The 21699-nt window shown below is 45.5% G+C and overlaps 1 protein-coding gene across 4 annotated transcripts in view; it reads left to right on the forward strand.

The window, feature by feature from the left end:
* The window catches only part of FAM53B (family with sequence similarity 53 member B), a 33448-nt gene that overhangs the window by 1759 nt on the left and 9990 nt on the right, over nucleotides 1-21699 (forward strand). For 3 of the 4 annotated variants that reach the window (XM_085601532.1, XM_085601541.1, XM_085601559.1), the window contains 2 exons: nucleotides 1462-1685; nucleotides 4734-5489. In XM_085601532.1, coding sequence (XP_085457658.1) covers nucleotides 4767-5489 — 723 coding nt within the window. In that variant the 5' untranslated portion in view covers nucleotides 1462-1685; nucleotides 4734-4766. Of the gene's footprint in view, nucleotides 1-1165; nucleotides 1259-1461; nucleotides 1686-4733; nucleotides 5490-21699 lie in introns of those variants that run through there. The other variant, XM_085601549.1, reaches the window with a different exon arrangement.

The raw sequence follows: 21699 nt of genomic DNA on the forward strand, positions 1-21699 counted from the left end.
ACTCTACTCTGCTTTACTCCACTCCACACTGCTTTACTCCATGCCACTTTGCTTTACTCCACTCTGCTTTACTCCACTCTACTCAAAACCACTTCGCTTTACTACACTCTGCTTTGCTCCACTCAACAGCACTATGCTATACTCTACTCCATGTCACTCTGCTTTACTCCATGTCACTCTGCTTTACTCCATGTCACTCTGCTTCACTCCACTTCCCTCAACGCCACTTTGCTTTACTCCACTCAATGCCAATCTGCTTTACTCCACTCCGAGCAACTTTGTTTTACTCCATGCCACTCTGCTTTACCCCGCTCCACACCACTCTGTTTGACTCCACTCTGCTTTGCTCCACTTCAGTCTGCTTTACTTCACTCAACTCTGCTTTGCTCCACTCAACGCCACTCTAATTACTCCACTCGACGCCACTGCTTTACTCCACTCTGCTTTAGTCCATGCCACTCTGCTTTACTCCACTCACTCTGCTCAGCTACATTCTGTTTTACACCATTCCACTCAATGTCACTCTGCTTTACTCCACTCAATGCCACTCTGCTTTACTCCACTCAGTGCCACTCTGCTTTACTCTGCCCTGCTTTACTCTGCTTTACTCCGCTCTACTCCGCTCTACTCTGCTTTACTCCTCATTCCATAACACATAGGAAAAAACATTGCCAATTAAAATGCCATTGGCTCTCTCACACACAAATGCGATACCGATTGTATTTTCAGTTCTGTTGGAAGGTGCCTTATAGACAGTATCAAACTTCTTGCTATGTGTGCCATTTGGTCCTGCTATTTACAGGACCTAGGCTTGTTTTAACACTGTTTGTATTATTCTGGTTACCTGTTTTTCATGACATAATACTTGATTGACATTTTAGGGAGAGGCGTCGCCATTTGCAGATCAATACGCTGAAAATATTGGACTGATTGAATGAAGAATTTTTTACATTTTAACATAATTGTCCACTTTGCACACTGATTCTGATGTGGACGTAGGCTGTTTAATTTGGGAGGTCAGGCGGGAGTTCCTGGCTGCATAAACTTCCCAGCCCCTCCTGCCTCGGAGTAGCACTACAGGCTACCTTTGGGCTAATTTTGGTAGGATCCAGGCTACCATGCCGCAGCCGTTCCTAGCTGGAACGGAAGCGGAAGTCGAGTTGTACTGAGGCCGAGTAGGAGACTAACATGCTGCTGTATCAGTGTGTTCATCTGGAACGGGCTGAGATTGATGGAAGAAAAATTCTCCGTTTCGTTGGTATTTTTTTGGTGGGGCTGGGGGTGAGACGTGGAAGTGAGGGTGTGATTTTACGCCTTATGTTGATCCTCCAATATTTTGTGTTACTTTCCCAGTGTCAGTGGAGTTGTGAATGTGCATAGATTCTGTTCATACTCTATTTACCTTTTATTTACACCTGTGTGGTTAAGAGCATGCTTTGAAAATGTTTCTCTTTTCTCTAGGTGAGATTCGTGTTCCCGAAAACTCTGTGTGCAGATCCTACTGCAGTATTTTCTGTACTTTGAAATGCTGGCCGAGCAGCATCAAACTAGACTCACCCTCATGACCTTTGGCTGCCCTGTGCTCAGTCCCAAGAAATGAGGATCACAATGTCTCCTACTGTGCTTCAGAATTTGCCACAGAAGCATACTGTCTCCCAGGCCAAGGCTGTGAGCCTGAACTGCAGGTAGGATTCAACAACATGCCTCAATAAATATTAGTCTTAGGGGGTGCTTCTGTTCAGGAACTACGTGAACTAGAAGAGTATATTGTAGATTCCGTTGCATAGAATTGCAGTTGGTGAGATGTACGGTGGCTGTGTGTGTGTGTGTGGACTTCTTGGGGGAATGCCAGGGAAAGCACTAAGCCATTTTTGGGAAGCATTGTTAAAGCTGAATTTCTGATACAGATGATGCTGCAAGTTGGGATTGGGGCTTGTCATCAGAACTGCAAGGGGTGGTCTCATCGAGTAATAATGGATGGTGTAGCAGGTCTTGATTGAACAGAGCTTTGGGGGGTGGGGTTATACTGTAATTCATGGTGTCCTATTCCTGTAACTGATGTGTTTAGGCAATGCTGTGCTTGTGCCCAAGTAGCAGTAATTGGGGGCTGCAGGTCAGGACTGAGATTCATTGATAGACCAAGATTTATGGCGCTACCAATCTAATAGTATGGTATGCCTTCGGTCATGATCAAAAATCCTCGACAAAGGGTGGTTGTGTGTGTTTTCTGGAATAGCTGATAGTCACCATTGTGGAACCTTCACATAGTTGTGTATTTGTTGTCAGTAGTGTAATATTAGAGTGATGCAGGTTGGGATTAAGATGCAACAGTAGAGCTTTGTGTTGAGTTAGTGCTGTAACCACATACTGTGCTTAAGTCAGGATTTCAAAGTTTGCAGAACTGGATTGTAGTGCCTGAAATGCGGCAGTACAGTATTGCTATGAAGTCTCTATGACTTACACATAGATTGATGTTTGTATGTTTTCCCTTAGAAAATAACGTAACTATATTCACGTCTCATGGGGTATTAAACTCGCTAACTGTACATACATGATAAGGTGCCACAGCAAGTCTTATTCTAGCCGTTTTCACACCTAAATACCATCCTTGCTTGCTCCATAAAAGCTGACCACTCTAAACATTTTAGTCTGCCACATGAGCCTTAGCAATGGCACAACAATTCATCAGCACATAAGTAGCAATCTATACTCACAAGAATTTTGAAATAAAATCATCAGCCTTTTAATATGTTTTGAATTAATACTAACAATGATGCATTGAAGTTGTGGTCTTGGCATTTGTCAGGTTCATTATTATCTAAATAATGTTCTTGCATGACTTGAACATCAATTAAATTAGAATGTAGGTTCTGCAAACTATTGCCCCACAAATCCCCGACCCCATCCTTCAAAACATGTAGCAATGTGTGGAAAACCCTCCAACATGAAAACAAAATTGTTATACCAAATCGCTTTCATGGTGTATATTTGTGTATACACATTCATACACTTACTGCTACGATTACTGTTATGGCAACACAAGAACCTCTTCCCTATATCCCTTAAAAACTTTTTAAACCCATAAGAGTACAAATTCAGTTCCTTTGGCATAAAACTGGTATTAGTTTTGTATTTAGTTTTGCAGATTGCAAAATATATTACATAATAGCTCATAAGGCAGTTCAAAGTTAGCAACACTGACTTAGAGCATGGAAGGGTTATCATCCTCTTAATACTTTTTTTTTTAGTGGAAAGTACTGTGCGTGTTGTGTTATTTGAGACTGAGTACTTCCAATTGGGAAAGGCATCAAAACCTGTAAAAGTCAACCGCTACGCATCCCTCTTATTTAAGCTAAACACCCTCCGATTGTTATGACAAACGGGATTCTTTAAGATCCGCTGTACGCCACATCTATTATTTTAGTGTGGCACCACTGGATGCTATGGACTGTACAGCTTTCTCAGTTCATGCTTCAGCCACATTTGGTGTGTTTTCAAATTTGGACATTCAGCTTAAGCCCAGCGTTTAACTTCTGGATAACAGCTGTCAATAAACCTTTATAATTATTTGGCACATTGTTATAATTATCTAAATATGGAAGTTATTGCAAATTCTTCCTTCAAGGAGTTTCACAGCACCAAAGTTACAAGCACATTCCCATTGGGCATTCATAGCTGCACACTAATTCAGAGTATCACAATTATGCATGACTGGAAGTAAAGTTGTTCAAGTATGCCACAATATGGTTAAAATGTCATCAGTTATCACAGGCACAAGTGTGTTTAGTAATCAGGTGTTGGGAAATGCTATACAAATCGGATTGTCTCACTGTGATTAGAATATAGACTGTAACATTTCCACCAAATTCTCGCCTCTTTACATTTGTGTTTAATGGAGTCCACACCTTCACCAACTTCCTTTCTATAATGGATGATAGATATGAGCTTCTCCATGGCATATGTTGGCCATATTTTGGTTCACCAAAGATATATTGTGGAGTTTACCCATTTTCTAGGAATGGGATGTAGATTTGCCTGACTGCTAACAGAAAATGTGTAATGCTTTGCACATAAATGATTGCAGTAGGTAAGCGCTGTAATCCCCAGTATAATAAAAACACTAACACCATCGATGCAATGCTGAGTGAAATTCTTATTTTAATCTATATCCTCTGTAGCATTATTGCCCTGTTCCATTAGATTTTTGAACATGTCCAACACATTTGTGAGATGGTCCCTTTGTCAACACGGTCCCTCCAATATCGGTCTGAAGGCCCAAACATAGCTTTCAATCTTGCCAGTTTGAAATATCATTTCAGTAGTGTTTTATGATATTCCTTTGTACTGTGAGCAAATTGAGGACTTTGCAGCCCTAAACTAGATTATATCCCATATGCTTTCTGGGATTTCTAAATTGAGTTCTGTATCCCACTTTTTAAAATATAACAAATTTACCGTATCAGTTTCCATCACCGGTCCCAGCATTAATGTGGTATAGCCTCTCTTCAGTACTTCAGAAAAATTTGGGACTTTTTAGCGCTCCATTGCTTCCTAGATACGTTCACGCCAAACAAATACCCATATAGTTAAACATACATAACATTCTGTATTGGTTCTCTGATTGTTGCATTTATTTCTCTGTGCTGCCCTGTGTAATGGTGCTTTATGCCATGCAACATCTTACAATATTTCATATGTAGAATTAACTCGCCCGTACTCTTATTCCCCTCTAGGAGAAGGACCCTTGTGATGGGGAAAGTCTGACCATGAAGTGTCCTCTGCAGATGGACGAGTCAAGCCCCCCTCTCTGGGACTGCCCTCCAAAACATGACAAAGATGACCTTTCCCAGGTCTCGGAGTCCTTTGGTGCAGGTGGGGTGACTAGCTTGATCCAGGGCCTCAGCATCAGTGACTCATGTACCACCCCATCTGTACCTCCCAGCAAACGCCAGTGTCGGTCTCTTTCCTTCTCAGATGAGCGATCTTCAGGCCGCACCTCCTGGAGACCCCATGGCTCCAGAGTGTGGACACCTGTAGAAAAGAGGCGATGTTACAGTGGGGGCAGCGTCCAGCACTACTCCTATGATTCCAATCACATGCAGCGCAGCTCAAGCTTCAGCCTCCCGTCCAGCTCTGCTGCCACTTCCCCATCATACGAGCCATCTGGATTTGGGCACCATTCCCTCAGGATGTCTGGCAACTATGGGCAAGCTGGCGAGATCTGGGGCCAGGACCCAATGGTGGGTGATATGCAAAGGTCGTTCTCCTGCTCCAGGGAGCTGGTCTCCTCAGAGTATGGCCCACCCTCCATGAGCAGTACACCTGCTTCCACCCCAGAGCTTCTGAGACGGACAGGGGGAGGGCTGGCCCGGAGCCGTTCCCAGCCATGTGTCCTCCATGAGAAGAAGGCAGCAATGAAGCGAAGGCACCCAGAAAAAACACAAGCACAAGAGCCAAGACCTTCCTTGGACCTTGCCAAGATGACTCAGGTGAGACCCCTGCCAGGGGAGCAAATAGTAATGGCCATGTTTCCTTGCCTGTGATTGCACCACAAGTCTCCAGCTTCTTAAAAACACTACACCCAGAGCAGAAGTGTCTTCTTAACTATTGGAGATCACATTGCTCACAGAATACTCCCCTTCTCCCAACAACTGGAGTCTCAAACTACACCCAAATGGTTATTCTAAATCTTAGCACAATACACCCATTATATCAATGTGTATACACTTTGAGAGAGGCACACCAGACAAATTACTGGCCCCTTGCTAAATAAAAAATACAGATCAGCTTCATAATTCAAATTCCAAAGTAAAGCATCCAAATATGTCCGATAATGTATTTAAAATGTCGAACAGTTGCAGGAACAATTTGTGTAAGAAATTCTTTTTTATTCACGTTATTTATTCATTTTAAATAACAATTAACACAGGTGTACATTCCATAGTGAGCCTTCATTAATAGCTTTGAATTATCTACAATAGTTACATTCCCGGTTATTGGACATAGATAATCAATCCCATGTGGGTCCCTCCCAATCACACCAGCCAGCTAATCTCTTTCCTCTTCAGAGCTTGGGCAACTGCTACCCCCAGATGTACTACTAGGGATGGCCTGTCTCCCCTACCACATGCCCCTGCCTGAGTGCTCTCCACGCTTTCAAGTCCTCTTCTAGTTTCTCGGCTCTACAACACCTTTTAATGTGCACCTCCTCTGCTAATGTCCATTTACGGGCATCCCTCAGCCACGCCGTGACCTCAAGCGCTCGCACTCCTATCTAGACAATCGCAATTATACGCTGCGCTAACACTAATAGTAGTTGCTGAAGCTTATAGACCATCTTGGTTTGTTTTTTATGTTTGTGTATTAACCCTAGCAAGCAGTGGGTTGGTGTCAATTGTACACGACGGCTAACACTGCTTTTGACCCTCTCCACCTCCTCTGTCCGAATGCGTTGTACCCCGTGGCACTCCCAGGCCATATGCATGAAAGTAGCCCCCGCCTCATGACACCTGTGACATGAGTTGAGTTTATCTGGAGTCATACGATTTATTCTCTCCGGTGTCATGTATGTACGATGCAAATAATTACACTGATTAAGCCGGAAGTGGGCATTACATGAGATGGTGTGTGACAGCGCCCACCATCTTCCAGTCCCCGTCTCCCAGAGGTGCCTTTATGTCCGTATCCATTCTACAAATGCCCTTGGGATAGGGCCATTCGAATCAGCCCTCCTGGCCTGGTACAACCGAGATATGAGGCGCCTGCAGTGTAAGAAATTCTTAATTTTATTCTTGTTACATCTGATATGAAATACAGCCAATACGTTTTGTCCCATAGACAAAGAGACTTCTTCAGGGCATTGAGTTGTGAACAAAATCTAGTCTTGTTCCTTATACCAACAGCTCATTCCGCTGTATAAAGTACGTAACCTTCCAATATGTGTTGTATGATGTAATGCTCTATTGATTCATAGTGGATTGAGTTCTCAGCATTACATAAGGGTCCGTTCTTCTCGCAGTAACCTAGTACGACATCATGGTATTCTGTTTGCTTGCAAATAAGACTTATTTGACCTGATACAGGAAATGATCAGACTGAATAAAATAAAAAAAATCTTCCTTCCACAAATTGTTGCTGTGACTTTTGCACTTTTAAATAGATTATTGGACGTATTTGGACATTTTGACATCGAAATTTGAATTTTGAAGCTTATCTGTATTTTTAATTTATCAGATGACTAGTAATTCGCCTGGTGTGCCTCCTCACAGTGTTTAGAAATTATCTAATTAACAGATGTTGAAACGGGTTACCCAAAGAGGAGGGTAACTGGATCTTTGACCGACTTTGAGTGCAGCTGTGTATATCACAACCATTCCGTTGTGTATGTTGAGATTGTACACATTATATTAGCCCTCTTTTGAAAAGTCTAGCTACATTCACTACAAGAATAGCCTCACTCTTTTAGTCTCTGTAACTGTCACACTGCACCTAGAATATGTACTCTTGCTAAAACCGAACCCTTTCATAGGGCACCTAGAACATTCATTATTTTATTCACATCAGTTTCACAACTGCTCTTAGAATAGTAGTCTTCTCCCAGCTATTGGCACCACCATCGTACTATACCAGGACATCCACCTTTTCCTGCCCATAGGGTATTCTACTGTACCCAAAACATGGACACTGCTCATGAAGCCCCAGAGGCCTCATACAATTCACACAGAGGTTGTGTTCCTCTCAACCCCTGGGGACTGCCACGCAACACACAGCCATATGTATTTTCCTCCCTTTACACATAGTATTGCATCAAGGAGATAATACTTATTCCACCGCATGCCCATACTTAAAACAATTGTATTTGGCCTGTAAACTCCAGATCCTAACTTTTGTTTTGTAAATGAAGGTCTGTAGTTACTGTAAGAACTATTCAAACATCGTTAATACCACGGACATTTGATAACATAACCCTTACTCCCAACACACAGAAGATTGTCTTTAGTCAGCTCCCCCACCACCTACCTACAAAGAGCCTGTATGGTCACGTACAATCTTGCTATAGCAAAATGCCCTCTATAAAAGCTGTTTGCCTACATATCTAATTGTATCAAATCACCCTTCTTACATTCTGCTTCTTGTTGATTTATTGGCATCTTTGCATTAGCCAGCGCACACTTGTCCTTCTCAATACCTGGTATATTGGTACCATATGATGACTGCCATCACCCAAAACTCAGTGGATATCCATCCTTTCCCCTCATTATGCACCTCTTCCTTCTGGACATCATGTCATCATTCGTTTTTCTATGCTTTCTCTTTTTCTGGTGACAAATTCTATAATTCCTTCCCTTGCCTCCGATCACACGTCGCCATTTTCCTTTTGCCTAACTCTGTCTGTGGTGCTACATAACCTATTGCTCAAACCAGTCAAAACTTGGGTAACTTCTTTGCTGTATCACTGTACTCCGAAAACTCCTATTCCCCCAAATGTTCTCCCTTACCCACTCAAAAGACTGGTTTTGTCCAGTAAAGGATCCTCCCCAGGCACGTAATGTTCGATTATTTGTAGCTGCAAAGCTGCTCCTCTGAGAAACAAGTTTTTTTATATATAACATGATTTTCTACCCTTTTCTTTTACAAAACAACATATAAATTTGCAAAATTACAGAAAAATACATCCGAACTGCAATGAGTTTTTTACATTGATCAGAACTGACGTTGTGGTCAAGGGTCCATATGCACAGCCATTGTACCTCAGTTCTTTTCTAACATGCAATAGAGCAAGTTCAAGTAGCACCTTTTGTGTTTGACACAAGCTTTTTCATCTTCTACAGGCACCTTTCCTCCTCAAAATAATTTTTTGTCTGACATCTCATATATTCTCATATGTACTAATGTTTTTGTGAGTCCAAATTAGCCTTTCTCGGTCTTCTCTGTAAAATGGGCTCATCTAAATACATCATCCAGTGTGACGGTGAGATGCCAGAGGACGATGAGCACTCCCTTTCTCCTGACCAGGTCTGCTGACATTGTGTGAAAAGACACAAGGCCATCATGTAAAAATACATCACAACATTCTAAGACCTCAAACCCCTCTGCCTAATCCATGCCTTATAGATCCAATTCTATTTAAGAGTACTTCTCATCCAAAAGGCACTTAAGGAGAAGCCTGTTACTGCATCTAGCGTCCCAAGTGCAGCTTCCACCTACCTCCCCACCTTTCCACCCAGCTGTCAGTTTGCAGTACCAGTCTCCGCATTGGCTAGGTTGGCACCATGGGACACGTCTAAGGTGAGTGGCCTTCCGGTAGCCTGTATGCTTGTCCCTTCAGCAGAAATGTTGCCTCTGAACAAATGTTGCCTCTGAATAAACCTGATTTTGGTAATCCACAGACAGTGGGCCCTCACTCCTCTTTTTCTAAAGAAGATCCTTTTGTGACTAGTGTAGAAAAGGCTATAATTGGCAGGATTTGAGTTTGTACCTTCAATAACCTTTCTATCTAAACACAACCTTTTTCAAATGATCCAGCTCTCATTTGATTTACCTGTGCAACAGTTAAGCTACACAAGTGTTTTTGTTCGAAGTTCTGGTTAGTGTGCATCTCATTGGTTGTATTGCAGACTGTGGGTCTGATATGCCAATACCTGTTTGTAAACTAGCATGCACTAATTGGTTTACAAATAGGTTTGCAATGTGATCTGTGTACAAAGTGTCTGAACTGCAAAAGCTTCAAAGGCATGCCGCCTTTGTGAGCTTCCCCAGACCATTTGCTGCTTTCAGCAACTGGTCCCCACTGGTTCTACCCCCCACTTTAGGCAGGTGAACCAGCGGAAAAAACAAGCGAGGGAAAGAGGTGTGCCCACCTCTGCCAACTTCACCCCTCAGGTGGGGGAGGCGAGGTGAAGCACACCTCCGAGTCCCCGCCATCTTGAGGATGGGGGGGACCCAACCACCCAGAGACAGGCTCCTGCCCCCCTCCCACTGGAGTGTGGCACGATAGGGGGTGTACCCACCCCAGGGAAGGGACCCATTGGTCCCTGTCCTTTACCTACCTGTAACGCCCCTAAATCTAGTATTTAGGGGGCACCCTGAACCTTGTTTCCTTAGATCCAGAAACGACAAGAAAGAAGATAAGAAGGACCAAAGAGCCGTGCAGAGCTAACAAGAGGACGACGCCCACTGACTAGGTCCCAGCCCTACAGGCCTGTCTCCCCTCAAACCTGCTCCTGCCAAATCCCGGTGTGTCCTGCAGCCAGCAACCTCAAAAAGCCCGGAGGACCTGCCTGCCTTCACTTCCAAAGACAGCTTCTCCCGTGAACACCAGATTTGTTCAACTGCAACCTCTGGCAGCAGCCGGAGACCGCAAATCCAGTCACTCTGCACCCGCCGAACCCGGCCCGAGCTAGAGTGGAAAAACACCAAGAGGAGGTCTCCCCGGCGATTGTGACCCGGGGATCCCAGACCAGCCTCAAGACCCCAGCCGACGCCTACAGCCTAAATACAGAGGACCTCCTCTACCGCGACCAAGAGTGGGTCAGATATTCTGACGCCAGAAGGCACCCCTGCACCCGATGCACCACGGTTGTGTGCCACAACCAGCGGTGCCTAGCCAACCCAAGACACCCCAACTTACCCCTCCAGTGGTGGTCGCACCCAGAAGGTCTTCGTCCCCGAGCCTGCAGTGTTTCTTTCGACCGGAGTCTCTCCATTGAAAACAGGGCACCCGACCTCGAAACACCACCCTGCACCCGACCACCCTAGTGCCGCTGAGGGTGCACCTTTGGTGCCACTTTGTCTCCCCATTTGCCCTGAGCTAAAGTCCAGGAGCTTTGGTCCCACAACCCAGTGGCCTGCTTGCCAGCAACCACCAACCGGGAGCCCCTATCCCCCATTCGATAACATTGGGCCTCAACACTCTGCACCCGGCCGCCCTAGTACCGCTAAGGGTGTAACAAGAGTCCATCACTGACCCTGGGGGACCCCTAAGTCTAACTCCAGAACCTTAACTCTCACAGTCGATAACTTACCTTTGAACCGATAACCTGTTTTTCCTCCATAGCATAACATTGACAATTTTCTTCCAAAAAGTTTTTAAGTGTGGAGTTTTGAAATCTAAAAATATTCTTTAAAAACTGCACGAATAACCAAAACGTATCTAATTACCAGGAAATGTCCCAGTGCTGAATCTAGGTATCCAGCACTGAGTTAGAAAAGTAACTTACCTGTAATTTACTGAAAAAGCTTATGCATTTCAATGTACTGTATTTGCTAAGTATTGCAACCTACTGCATCCCCTGTAAATCAAACAAAGTACTATTCCTATTGCGTTTTCAAACTGTTCTACATTCAGCAACGTATTACTGTAAAGTACTTAATGTTTACCTGTGCCAGGCTTGCTTGGTTCTAAAAATCAAACAGTATATTCTTTTTTAGACAAAATCAATTGGTCTAGAGTTCAGTTCTTGAGTGTGTGAATACATCTGCTGACTGAGTGGGTACATCAAATGCTTAACACTGTCCTCTGATACTGCCTTACTGCTTGACCACTATACCACAAATAGAGAGTAAGGTTCTATCTAACTTTAACCTCTGCCTACCTCTGGGGTCACCAGGTCTCTATACACACTATACCTCATTTTGGTGTAGTATATATAGAGCCTGTTTCCTACTTAAATTGTTATGTACAGTAGTACACAAACAATCACTCCGTAACTGATGCAATGTATGTTGTTGTCTGGAGATGTTACTCCTAGAACAGTCAAGCCTTAGCTGCTGACACTTGCCTAGTTTTGGCAAGATCACATGGAAGACTATAACAAATGTCTGCAGCAGAAATATTGTATGTTCTGATATGAAAAGAGCCAACATGTGCTGTTTGGACTATCTTTCCACTCTATTTAAGGAAAGAAAAAGTTTTTTCTTAAAATAACCCGCACCCACCAAGAATCCCCTTGGTGGCATGCTTCATCATCTGGTTCTGTCCGCTCTGCTGCAGAACCGGCCGTGCTGCGCCCAACTGAGACATGGGAGCACTTTTAGTCAAATACTATGAAGAGTTTGATGATGCAAGAGTGGAGAGGTCTTTTCAGGAGTTAAAAAGCTTTTGTTTTCCGTAAATAGAGTGGAAAGATAGTCCAAACAGCACAGGTGGACTCTTTTTGGTTGATTACAGCAAAGTTAGGAGGCAGAGTCCTCCGTTTCCAAACCTCTCTTCTCCCGTTTTTGATTTACATGTAAATGATGAGTCATATTTTTCCACTGATTTCCCGTTATCTTAGGGTTAAACCTACAATACTCGTATAGTGAGAGGTGGGTTCTGACATCGCTCTCTCCACTACCACCTCATCAGCATTGGTAGTATTAAAGATGTGTTATTTAACATTTACAGGAGTAGGTATTGCAACTAAACCGGTTGAGATAACGTTAAGGGTGCTCTTAATGTTTCGCATACAGAAATGGGCTATGTTGAGCACATTTTACGCCAGATAAGTTCACATATTCTCCGGCTGCTGTAATAATATCAGTTGATGCTGGCGGTTGAGTCCCTTGGCAGTGGGCATCCTTAGACCCTCCCGGTCCCCTCCTGACACGCCCGAATACAGTCCAGTCGGTGCAATCGGGACATAAACACACTGCTGTGATGTAGAAGAACAACGAACAAACCAGAATGATTCATTCATGCAAATCAGATGAATCAGTTGCCACATATTTCCATTTCTCCTCTCCAGGTCTCAACAACTAGGATATTGTCTTTTCCTGTAGCTATGAATTCAGCAGGTTCAAGGGGGTTGTTGGGGGATGCGATCCATAATTTGGCTCCCGACTTTCTATTAGTGGAGCCGAACCCTCCCTTTCCTCGTACAGTAAGAAGGGCTGGGGCAGTCCCCTTCCTAACAATTCCTCCATAAACTGGTATGATAATCTGAGCAATTCAATCTCTGGGTTGCAGTACTAAAGCAGTGTCTCCACTGTTCAACAGTATCACTTTTATTTCTCCTTGGTTATCCAGAGTCTATTACCGCTCCCAAAATTTAGATGCCTTTAAATGCAAGCCTGAGCGAGGGGCAATCAATCCAAAATGCCCCGGGGGAATTTGAATTCCAACACGGGTTTCAATTAAAGCTACATCTCTGGATTTCAGTCTGTGCATCTGTAAAGCATGTAAATCAGGATCTGGGGTGGCCCAGTATGGAGGTAAGGCCCTGTGAGTGGTCTCCCAGTACATGATAGTATTAGTGGCCATATGAGGCTGAATCTGCAAAACTGGTGTCAACATTCGCATTAATGGAGTTACTGCATTTGTCAAAGGTCTATTGTTCAAAATTAACAATGCATCATCCAAGTTATCTCTCCAACCTTTTAATGACCCATCTGACAGTGTTTTTTCAGCAGAGCTTTTAGCAATCCATTCATTCTCTCAATTAGTCCCGCAACCTGTGGGAGTAAGGGATATGATATATCCACTCTATTGTGTGCTGTGCACAATAATCCTGCACCCATTTGCCTTTGAAATGAGAAGCATTATCACTTTGAATCTGCAATGGAATACCGTAATACAAAATAAGAAGATTCAGTGTTTTCAAAGCATTCTGCTTAGTGGTGAGTTCACACAGAAAGGCTATCAAGTAGCCAGAGTAAGTATCCACCACTGTACATGTATACAGACAACCCCAACTAATTGCGCGGCAGTGACACGCAACATCCTGTGACCCAGGCAATTCACTTAATATCCCTGTGCCTAACAAAAATGAATGTGTCCTCATGTAAAGCAACTAGTGCTCTTGTAAAGCGCTCTGATACCCTATACCTTCGGGTCAAGTTCACGCTATATAAAACACAGTAAAAAAATATATAATAATTGCTATTGGCTCAATGTAGTCTATCTGTCCTGGCAATTTTCCCCTACCTAACTGACCTCTCACCATCTGTAGGACTGGTCTGTGTTGTGTATGCTGACAAATGGTACATTACATAAACGCAGTTTTGATCAAATCTAGGGGAATATGCGCCCCTCTGTTCTCTGCCCACCTGTTAGTGGCGTTCTTTCCAGGTGACTACATTTTTGGTGTGCCCACTTAGCCATTCCCACCAAATCAGAATCCTGTGTCTCCACCTCAGCCTCCAAAATGCTGGCTTTTTCATCTGTAAAGGAATGACACCACCGTAGCTGTAGCGTAGTGAGCATCTACGTTGTATACAGTAACTTAGATTTGCGGTAAAATTTTCCAGATCTCTTGCCACAACTCCCTTACCGCACACGTCTTTTGAATGTCTCATCCAGTTATGGGCATGCAATGTGGGAAGCAAGGTAGCTAACCCATTGACAGTAGACCACGAATCAGTGTAAATATAATACTTTCCAGGTAATTCTTGCTTTAAAGCTTGATACACAGCATTCAGTATTGCAAACTGGCTACTAGTAGTAGTTAACAATTTCTTGGGCACAGAACTGTACGACACATACCTGGCTGAGCCATCAGTAAACCATTACATGTCTCTTGTCTTCTGAAGACAATGCTGCAAACGGTTCACCCCACTTCCCAGGGGACTCCTGTATCTCAGGCACATCCTGTAACACCTCTGTATCTTACACTGGCGCCTGCGTCACCGGCTCAGGCAAATCTGCTGTACCTTTGGGGCCTACTCGGGCCCTGTCTTGTATTTATCACTTCCACTTGATTATTCTATCTTCCTTTGTATGCCCTATTCTATGAGTCTTCGGGGAACTCATCACTAATTGCATTATAGGAATCTCAGGTCTGAAAATCACATCCTGCCCCAGGGTCAACTGCTCAGTGTCCAACAGGGGCCAATGACATGCAAGCAACTGCCTTTCAAATGGAGTGTACTGCTCTCCAGCATCTGGTAACTTCTTTGCCCAAAATCTGAAAGGTCCCTCTTCTTTCCTTGTTTCTACCATAAACTCTAATTGGTATACTGCCCCTGGACTGTCGCATTCAGCTCAATATCCCCCTCTCGTATTAGCCACAAATCCAAGGCACGCTGTATAGTCTCCTTTACTGATTCAAATGCATTCTGTTGCTGCTCGCCCACTCAAACTCATGTTTCTTTCGTGTAATCAACTGTCATGCGCCAACTGTTATCACTTTTGCGCACCAGCCACATTGTGCTATGCCAGGCGGTGGTGATTGGAATCATCACCCCTGCCTCTTTCAAGTCTCATAGGGTCTCAATTATCTCCTCAGGTCCTCCCGAAATTCTGTACTGTTTCATATGAATTATCTAAGTAGCCTAGGGCACCTTCACTGGAGGAATCTTTAAATGGCCTACGCTCCTGCTGGTTACTGAGATGTACCTTTTTGATGCAAACTGATAACATCCATCCTCTAAATACAAAGTCATGCATTTCAGGATGCCAATTCCAATGATCTTCTCAAGAATTGGCACTATCAAAACAGTGTTTTCTCTTTTATAGACTGTAGTTTATACTGCTGGTGTTTCCTTTTCACCCAAACCTATAATTGTAAAATATTGTCCTTTAAACCTTTTTGGGTTTCCATGTATTAAAGAGGCCTCCTCTCTGATATCCACAGGGCTCGCACATTTTGGATGTTCCCATTCTTCCAATAAATCTCAACCCTAACGTGGGGTCTGTAATCCTTGCGAGCCCACTCCTACATCGGAGTTTGGCCCTGCGCACTTTTGCCCATGTCCATTCCAGATAAACTCTCCGATGGTCTTCAGGAAACTCCTAATCTCTGTCCCCACTTTTGCTTTTGTCCTCATCTGCCTGGTCATAACTCCTACTTCTCCCCCACCCCCCCTCCTCATATCAGACAGGGTTCTCTTTCATTTTCCCTACGGGGTTCTTTCTCTTGGTCCTTCTCTTCTTTTTCCTGCTTTCACCTCTGTCTCCACCTGTTTCTGATTCACCTGTTTATTATCATTCTGACATTCTGATTCATCTTTTCTAATTTCCTTTTTATCCAGCCCTTGCCTCCATTACATCTCTCACATGCTCATGGAACCAATTTCTTCCCTTCACACCCTGTCTTTCAACAATACCATAAACATGTCTCTCCTAACGACACTATTATTATCAGTACGATTTTCAGACGAGGACGACCCCTCAGTCTTGTTCCTCTCCCCCCAACTCACCCAATTCATGTACTGCATCAAGCACCTCAGACAAGGGATTGCCTGTTTGATTAATCAACAACGTCATTATAACGTGTTTGTAGGCTGAGGAAGCTAAACAAATTATCTTATTTTGTACTGATGTATTTAGCAATCCTTTCATCAAATCATGAGGAGCACCCATGAGAATTGCAGTTTTCATTGCATCCTCTTTCATTCTCTGCATTACATCCTTTAGTGTAAACCAGGGCTTAACAGTTGGCGGCCAATCTGATTCAGTTGGGTATTTGTGTGAACATCCTTCTACTGCCAACCTGAAAGTGGTCTGCGCATTTTCCTGAAATTCTTAAACTTTTCTTGCACAACAGGTTCACTGCTTAGTATACAAAACTTCATGATTTAAATGCACTCCCTGGGCAACTAAATTAAGCACGCGCACCATCCGTGCAATTCATGTTTCATCCCACCTCTGCCAAAATCTGTCTATATCACATCACTAATCTGCTGTGTGATATCCTCCAAGGAGATCGGCACAACCCCCTGTGGATTTTGTGGATGGTTGCTGTAACTTTAGCTGGTATATTGGCTGTACTTGCATGTTTTTTCGACCCTCCGTCTTATTGTGACTAATATCCTGAAAACACTCTCCTCCAGAATCTGACTAAAGTCTGATGATCCATATGTTACCATCCCACTGCTCTGGATTCCACTTGAAACCAGTCTTGTCAATAGCCAAATGCGCCTTTCTCTTGTTAGCCCATCCTCTCCACTTTTTTCATTTATATTGTGCCACACGTATCGCCGTTTTTTCAGTGACAAGCTGATAAGTTTCCAACTTATTTTGCAACAATCTGTTATGAAATGACTGCCTTACAGAAGTATTCTTGGCCTCCACCACTGTTTTTCCATTGCTTCACGCTCCTTTTCTAACAATACATTTTTCATGCATTTTCCTATTAGCATTTCAGAGGGTAGAGCCTCTTTGACACAATGTACAAAATTATTTTCCTTTTTCAATTGGCACCTTTTGCAGGCAAATTAATACATCTTCTGGCTGCGCATCAGACATGCACACACTCCAATTCTCCCTCAACCCAGTAAAATGCGACCACTCCTGAGCAAGCGGACTATATGGAATGAATTCCCATCCTGGTATTTCATTTAGTATCTGGGAACCTACTTTATCCATTTTTGTTTTCCTGCCATACGTTCTGCCCCTTTCACTTTGATTCCTGTAAGTGACGCCAAAATGTCTTGCTGTTTCTTCAGAACACCTGAGCAAGACTTCAAAATACCCAGACACAACTTGAACACTCTTCAAAATAGGACTCTAGAGTACTAAAATACAACCTAAACAAAGCTCAACACTCATTTCATTTGGCAAATAAAGGAGAATATTTATTGCAGCAAGTTCCCAAACATCAAAAGGCAATAATGCACATGTACAATAAATGCATATAGTGAAGGTATATACACAAGAATTAATGCATAGAAAGATAACTGTGCACAAGAGTAAATAATTTGAACTTGAAATACTTAACTGGCTGTCTGTTTAGCATCATCCTTGCCAGGACGCCTGGGGAACCTGTTGACAGTCTCAGGCCGGAGGTCTCAACCAGGCACAAAAGCCCTTGGCAGCGTGTCCACTCCCAGGAGAGTTCCTGTCAAAGTGCCAAGAGGTATCCATCTTTATACTCTACTAACGCAGAGAGAATTTTCTAAAATCTCCCCCTCCTTTCATCTGTGCCGTAGGTGCTGGCTGCACTTACTGCGTCAAGGTCACTCAACTGAGCTGGTCACAGCTGCGATGAGAGCTGAGGCTGAATTCTTAACTTTCTCATTCTAGCACTCTGTACACGTCCTACACTGTCTATTCTAGCAGCTTATCTCTCACACTAGGTGAAGTGAGAACATAACCAATTATGTGTGCGCAAGTAACCTGTGCCTGCCTGAGTTCGCAGCTGAAAGGCAGGGTCAGACAGACCAGATTAAACCGTGCTCACAAAATGTAGTTTTTTTTTTTTTTTGTTTGTTTTTTTAAAAAACCTTTATTGAGCATAAAAAAAATAGTACACAGCTGTATGCCTACAACCTGAATGATCAGGCCTGCTGCAACCACATGCGTTGGGGCATCAATGAACATATGTTGAAAAGCAATCACTAGTTTACACAGCATGTCGCCTACAACCCAATCGGGCCGGCCGCGAAGCATAGGAACTAGTACTGTGTAGGCATGTAGTAGGGAATAATCAGAGCTGCATGAAGTGATCCAGCATGAGGAGCCTGAGGTTTCATTCAACTTCAATAACGGAACAAAAACAAGTGCTACATAAACAGCGCCCTTCCAGCGAGGATCCAGCGTACCTAGCATGAGGCAGCCGTGGCAATGTGGTGCCTGGTTGTGCGGGCTGCACATCACTCTATGGCACGTGGGACCCACCCAAGGTGTCGACGTCACGTGCCACGGGACACAGTCCAATGATCTGGACGGGCATAGCAAGGCCCTAGTAAAGAATCAGGACATGACGCTGCCGCCGGCAACGTCGCGTATGCCAAGTCGTAGTGGGGGGGAGGGAGGGGGAGGGGGGGGACAATCAGCTCGCGGCACCCACCACCCGCATATCCCATGGGTGTTAGGTGATTCCACGGGACGTGTGTAGCCCAGCCGAGGGCAGCGAGAGCGCTGGCGTCGCTTGTATGGGGAACTAAGGGAGCGCGGGAGGGGGGGCCAAAGCAGTGTCAGCTGGCAGTGAATTGGGCGCTGGAGCCGGCGAGGTGAACCGGCTTTCCCCTGCAACAGCCCCGCTCGTACCTGCAGTGGGCTCGTCTGGGAGCCGCATTTTCAGGAGATACGCAGTGAGGGGACCCCACAGGTCCTTGGGTCGCGATTTGTGAGGCAGAAGGTCCGAATAGTTGTGCAGTTGTTCCTGCCAAGTTGTCATAGTATCCAGCCACGTCTTGAATTTAGGCGCTCGCCCTCGCCCCCACCTGCATGCGACATGGCGTTTTGCCAACAGTAGGCCCATCGCGAAGAATTTCCGGTGCGCCTTGATATCGGGGTTGGATTGGCCCAGCAGGGCAATCTTAGGACAGGGGGCAATGCTCACCCCAATCATTTCGGCAAGAGCTGCAAACACTTCCTCCCAGTAGGCAGCAACGGCCCGACAGGACCACGCCAAGTGCATGAAGTCCGCGCCTGGCCTCTTGCAGTGGAGGCAGCAATCGTTGTCCCGGAGGCCGAAACGGTGTAGTTTAGCGGGTGTAAAGTAGAGGCGATGCAGGAATTTAAAATGCACCAGGCGAAGGCGGGCATTTCCCGTCACCGCGCTGGTATGGGAGCAGCTCTCCTCCCACTGAGCGTCCGACAGTGGTTCCCCCAGATCGCTATCCCAGTCACTACGCGCTCGGAGAGGAGGGGGGGAGGGGGCGGCCTGTGCGTGAGCATATAACATAGAGACCACATGTGTCGGTGTTCCCTTCTGCAGCAGTGCATGGAGGGGCGCCACGGTGTCAGGCTCGCTCGGAAAATCGGGGGTAATCGCCTTGATATTTTGCCGAAGCCGAATGTAGAGAAAGGTATCCATTACGGAAGGAGTGGTATCCTTGAAGAAATGTGTAGCTGTGCGGAAACTCCCCTGGTGGTACAGATCCCCCCAGGTGTGAACCGCAAGCCTTGCCAGCAGTCTACGGCCAATTTCCTCTCGGGCCACACTCACCCTCGGATCGTGGGCTAAGGCCATACGAGGGGAGTATAGGAATTTTACTTCCATGCGGTCCGCCAGACGTTTCCAGGCACTGACAGTGCAGTCGACCGTGGTGGGATCTCTATGGTCTATTCGGGCTGGTGTGTATAAATATCCGGAAGGTTGTTCCGGCCTCATATACCCATCTTCGACCGCCAAGTGCGCCATAAAGGGGGGAGGGCGCAGCCAATAGGCGGCGAAGTGACCCTGTGCGCAATCATAGTATCGTTGGAAATTGGGGACGTCAAACCCCCCTTGGTGATAGGGTAGCATAAGGGTTCGCAGCCCGAGTCGGGCTTGCTTGCCTCCCCAGATAAGACGAGAGAGCTGGGAATTGAGGGCGCGGAAGAAATATGCGCCCGGACTATATGGAATGTTCGTAAAGAGATACAGCAGCTTGGGGAGGACCACCATTTTAATCAGTGAGATCCGACCTGCCATTGACAATGGGAGGCGGATCCACCGGGTAATTTTGTCTGTGAGTTGATCCACCACTGTCCCGTAGTTGGCTCTAATCAGGGCCTTCCGATTTCTTGTCACTTGGATGCCCAGGTATTTGATCTCCTCTTGCTCCCAAACCAGGGGATAATCCAGGGGGAACTGTGTAGTGCTGTCAGTCAAGGGGAACAAGGCAGATTTTGTCCAATTTATCTGAATCCCCGAGAGGGCGCCGAATTTAGTGACCTCCCGCAGCAGAGGGTTCAAGTTTTCACGCGGCTTATGCACATACAGAGTCATGTCATCCGCATATAGTGCAATGAGCAGTTGGCGCTCAGGGTATATGAGAGATCGGTGATTATGATGCTGCCGAAGCTTGGCCGCAAGGGGCTCAATAGCTAGTGCGAACAGCACCGGGGAGAGGGGACATCCTTGTCGGGTCCCCCTGTGGATCTCGAAGGGGGGGGAGCGGGCACCATTAAGCAGCACCATTGCTCTCGGCCGGTAGTATAACAGTCGGATCCAGTCCAAGAAATTGAAGGGCATGCCCATCCGTTCCAGCAAGGCCAGTAGATAATCCCACTCGAGGGAATCGAACGCCTTAGTGGCGTCGAGAAAGACCGCGGCAGCCTCGCTCTTCGGGTCAATATCTTGAATCACCGCCTGGAGTGTGCGCAAGTTATGAGAAGTTGCCCGGTTGGGGACAAACCCGGCCTGGTCCGGAAGCACAAGGCGCTCCATCAGGAGATTAAGGCGCGTAGCCAGGACCTTCGCTAATATTTTAACGTCTGCATTTAACAGTGAGAGGGGCCTGTAGGAGTCGCAATATTCCGGCGCCTTTCCAGGTTTTAACAAAGACGTTATAAGGGCCTCTCGCATCGTGGCCGGCAGGGATCCCTCCTCTAAGGAGGAGTAGTACACCTGCTGCAGAATGGGGGCCAACACCTGCTTGAAGGCTTTGTAGAAGTCGATCGGCAGCCCGTCCGACCCTGGCGCCTTCCCCGACTTCATGGACATAATGGCATCCGTAATCTCATCTAGTTCCAGTGGATGGTGGAGGAACTGCTGCTGTGTGGGGCCCAGCCATGCCAGCGCGGTGTCATCAAGGTATCCATGTAACGCAATCGGTGCAGTCCGTTGGGAGGTGTATAGCCTATTGTAGTGCTCCGTGAGGACCTTGAGTTGGTCCGAAAGCTCCCGCTGCGGGGTGCCATGTTCATCCATCAGGGTAGCAACGTAGTTACTGTACCTGGGGGAGCGGGTCGCGGTGGCTAACGCCCTGCCAGGTCTATCGCCCTCACCATATACTCGGGAGACAAAGGGTCTTCCCAGAAACTTACTCTCCGCGGCAGCGGCTTCCGAGTATTCATTTAGTTTCTCTCGCAGCTGTGCCGCTGTGCTAGGATCTCGCCCAGTACGCTCC

Source organism: Triturus cristatus, chromosome 1_2, assembly GCF_964204655.1.
Source record: "Triturus cristatus chromosome 1_2, aTriCri1.1, whole genome shotgun sequence".
Lineage (NCBI taxonomy): Eukaryota > Metazoa > Chordata > Amphibia > Caudata > Salamandridae > Triturus > Triturus cristatus.